General features: G+C 32.4%; 1 protein-coding gene across 1 annotated transcript in view; it reads left to right on the forward strand.

The window, feature by feature from the left end:
* Positions 1-3,660, forward strand: part of LOC106478863 (beta-1,4-glucuronyltransferase 1-like) — a 5,503-nt gene extending 1,843 nt beyond the window's left edge. The window contains exons 2-3 of the mRNA XM_013939437.2: positions 1,285-2,465; positions 3,460-3,660. Of these exons, the coding sequence (XP_013794891.1) occupies positions 1,299-2,465; positions 3,460-3,642 (1,350 nt within the window). The 5' untranslated portion in view covers positions 1,285-1,298 and the 3' untranslated portion in view covers positions 3,643-3,660. The remainder of the gene's footprint in view (positions 1-1,284; positions 2,466-3,459) is intronic.
* The last annotated feature ends 556 nt before the right edge of the window (positions 3,661-4,216 follow it).

The raw sequence follows: 4,216 nt of genomic DNA on the forward strand, positions 1-4,216 counted from the left end.
TCACCACCCACCGCCAACTCTTGGGCTACTCTTTTACCAACGAATAGTGGGATTGACCGTCACATTATAACACCCCCACGGCTGAAAGGACGAGCATGTTTGGTGGGATGCGGATTCGAACCCGCGACCCTCAGATTGTGAGTCGAGCGCCTTATCCACCTGGCCATGCCGGGCACTTTATGAAAGTAGACAGCAATTTTATCCGATGATAGGTCAGGTGATATCTCAAAGTCACAACCTCCCGAATTTTCTAATTGGAATGACAAGTTACCTAGAAGACTATAATGCTATAGATTTTAATTATATATATACATATTTTTCGTACAGAATTCATAGACCTTATACAGAGATATATAGCTACAAAAAATTCAAAAGCTAACATCCTCAAGTAAAGGCGATCTTTCTTTGTACTGGATACACACACACACACACACTGATGTCTTGTTTTGTTATTAAATAAAGATTATTTTCACTGTCTATTTGCATTTGTGTTCAGTCTCTTTTTCTTCTACAAACCCGGGTAGTTCCAGAGAAATAGTAAATTATTTGGTAATATTTCCTGGTCGAATCTCTCGTTATATATCGGACCTATGTTATTCACTCTTGGGAAATCAGTTTTACCTGAGAATACCACATCAATATGGAAACAGTTAAAACGCATAAATAGCATTTATTGTATGGTTACTGGCTAAATTTAAATACTACATTAGAAAAATGTTCTAGATATTCTGACTTTTAGATAAAAAATGGATCTTTTTGTGGATATGTACATTAGACATTGCAACATCATTATCTTCTACTCTTATGATTTATATGTGCGTATTCTTAAAAACAATATATTAAAGACTATCAAATTGAAATTTTTATCCCTAATTATTTAGTGAAACAGAAGTTCTTTAGATTTCAGCATAATGATATGCAGCATAAAATTCAAATATTATATTATATAAAGGAATGTATCTTATCTATTTTATCACACACACTATTATTTATTTTACTTAAGAATTAGAATGGAATTTGTGTGTGGGCGTTGAAGTTGACAATAGAGAAAGAATGAAAGACATAAAAGGATGTTGTGTATAAAATCATCTTATTTAAGGTACAGAGCTGTTTGAGAGGGAAACATTTTAAGGACGTATTGAAGTTCTTCCCAGAATAAGATAATTCAAACTACTTTACCCTGTAATCTTTAAGAGAAATAAAATTGTTTTAATCCCTGTTTTCGTTGCATTAATTAATATTATATTGAATTAAAATAATCTTATTTCTTGATTCACTTTACAGACTGTTATCTAGTTATGAGCTCACAATGTGCTCAACGATTTAGAAAAACGTCGTTCTCCACATACCTGATTGCCATATCAATCCTCACCTGCTGGAACCTTGTTGGTTTTCTGATCCTTCAGAACCACTACAGTGGAGAACAAAGATGGACATTCAACTTTTTTACTGAATACAACCAGGTCTCGCAGTTTACTTCTCCAGGTCACCAGCCAGGACTTTTAAAAAACCAAACTGAAAGGCGTCCATTAATTATCACTAAACAAGACTTGGAAACTTTTCAGTATAGTACGTTTATATTCAACGTAAGTAAAGGAAGGCTTGATAGCTCGAAAAGGTATACAATTCACGACTTTGTGGTCAATAGAACAGATTGCAGCCATTCATCATACAGTGATAGCATCTGCCTTGCAACGCAGGGATCAGTTGACCGTCTATATTGGTTAGTTGATGTAGCCGGTGCTTGGGAAGGTGATATTTCTGTATCAGTATTTGTGCCAGATGTTGAGTTTTCCGTAGCCAAAGTTTATATATCTTTCTTAAGACACTGTTTTGTGAATGTAAAATGCCATGTTAGCTTCCACATTGTCTATCCAACGCACATGCCACCATTGATTACATCAGACGCACCAACATTGAATAAGTTGACTTGTAAAGCTTACAAAGAAGTACTAGAAGGTTTGTTAAAAGAGCGTCCTGATAAGTTTGTAAAGTGGAGAAACAAGCTTCTTTATCCACAGAATCACATGCGCAATGTTGCTCGTGATGGATGCCATACAGACTATCATCTACTCACAGACATTGATATCTTGCCAGTACCAGGGTTAGCTGGTGATCTCCAAAAGTTCTTGAAGAAACAAAATAGGACCTCTTCGAATAAGATAGCTTACGTACTTCCCACTTATGAAGTATCAGCCACTGTCTCCTTACCAACCAATAAACAAACCATTTTGCAATTGGTTAGTAAAGGTCAAGCTCGGCCTTTTCATCAAGTCGTTTTTGTGCACAATCAGTATGCAACGAATCACTCACTGTGGGAAAAACTCCCGGAATCTAAGGTATTAAGAGCTGCTTACCCTATTACAAAGTATGAATTTTTCTATGAACCGTTCTATGTTTCTAAGATGGACATACCAAGACATGACGAACGATTTATAGGATATGGTTTCACAAGGAACACACAAGTAAGTTCGAAGATTTTTATGTGAAAGGCGCTTTTGACATTTGGCTAGTAATGTTTGGACGGCTTCAATATCAAACTGGTGTTATACATGAAACACGACAAACCGTTTTCAGTGGAGTCTAAATAGTTAATAGTTAATTGATTATACATTTAGATTATGAATTACAGCTATTTATAAGACAAGATAATACCACAGGACTTACTCAGGTCTTTTATTTACAGATTTTATTAATTGAAAGTTTGTTTATAATTGCGTCAAATATACCATATTGGGTTATTCGATAGATGCCAAATAAAATGGACATGCGAAATTCATGATGCATAGAAACTTCTTTTCAAAAATATCCTAACTTATTGCTTGGAAAAAATGACTCTTTATAGGTGAACCAAGTTCCTAAAATGTATAAAAGTTATCTTGATCATGGCATTAAAGTTATATAATAACAGTTTTAAACATTGTTTTCTAGTATTCATCTTATAAACCTAAACAAAATTACCAATCACAGCTATTACTGAAACTTTAATTTCAGTTTATTTTATATATCACATACATTACATATTTAATATTATTTTCTTAGGTTGGACTCTAAATCTTAGAATTATTCGTTGCTAAGCTTAGAAAAGTATAGTTTTAACTTCTCCTAAACTAATGCACTGAATAAACAAATTTTCAAGACTGAACAGGGCAGTTAGTGTATTGTGATTTTACAAAAGTATTTATCTATTTAATAATCGTAATTCTTTTATCTTTCTAGTATTAAGTTTACAATGAAAGATTTCATTGAAAATTAATTTGAAAACTTTTATTAAACTATTTACAAGTTTTGATTATTTAAATATCCAAATACCAAATCATCCCGCTTGGATATTATTGAGAATGTATTTTCGCCAATTAGGGTATTAAAATATGCGATACAACATAGAAAAACCCTATTCTTGTACGCTAGAATAATAATAAGTTAAGCTTTAATGTCAAATGTGTATTTTCTTTCTAGGTATTTGAAATGATAATGGCAGGATACCAGTTTCAGGTGTTGGATCCAGTATTTGCTGTTCATTGTGGACTACAGACACGACGTGGCAGAAGTGTATGGAGGGAGAGACAAAACGTTATTAACCGTAAATTATTCCTCAGGTTTAAAAAAGATATTATAAGGAAATATTCTAAGCAGCCATAAATTAATATTTTATTACAATCTACTTTCCAGTATAAAATTATTTACAAAAGAACTAAACTGATTATTCTAATGATAATGAAATGCATCTGTAGTTTGATTTAGAATCAAAACATTGAAATGACGTCCTTTCACAATAAACATCAATTTTACTTGCAATTTCAAAAATGACATCAAGATGGTAATACAGCTTTATTATACAAATTAAATATAAAACACTAATGATAAAAAAAAATTTCGTTGCCTTTAGCAGTTTAGCTGAATCTTTGGTTTAAATCGCCACAGAAAGAAAAATATATAAAACGTTTCAGGACCAAAATGTCTACTCACTGTTAAAAATATATTGTAACTGGGCCCAGTTAAGTTAAGCTAATTTATTCTGGTTATTTCCACTAAGTTGATAATTATTAGGTTTATTCTGATGCAGAGCCAAATTAATATCATACAATTAATGAGTATTTAATCCTTCCTTTCACTGTACAAAGCGTAGATACAACAATCCCTACTAATCTACATTACACATTTCTAATAATCTGTGTATTAAGTTATTAGACAGCACAATAAAGATATAAAATAT

Source organism: Limulus polyphemus, unplaced genomic scaffold (genome assembly GCF_000517525.1).
Source record: "Limulus polyphemus unplaced genomic scaffold, Limulus_polyphemus-2.1.2 Scaffold256, whole genome shotgun sequence".
Lineage (NCBI taxonomy): Eukaryota > Metazoa > Arthropoda > Merostomata > Xiphosura > Limulidae > Limulus > Limulus polyphemus.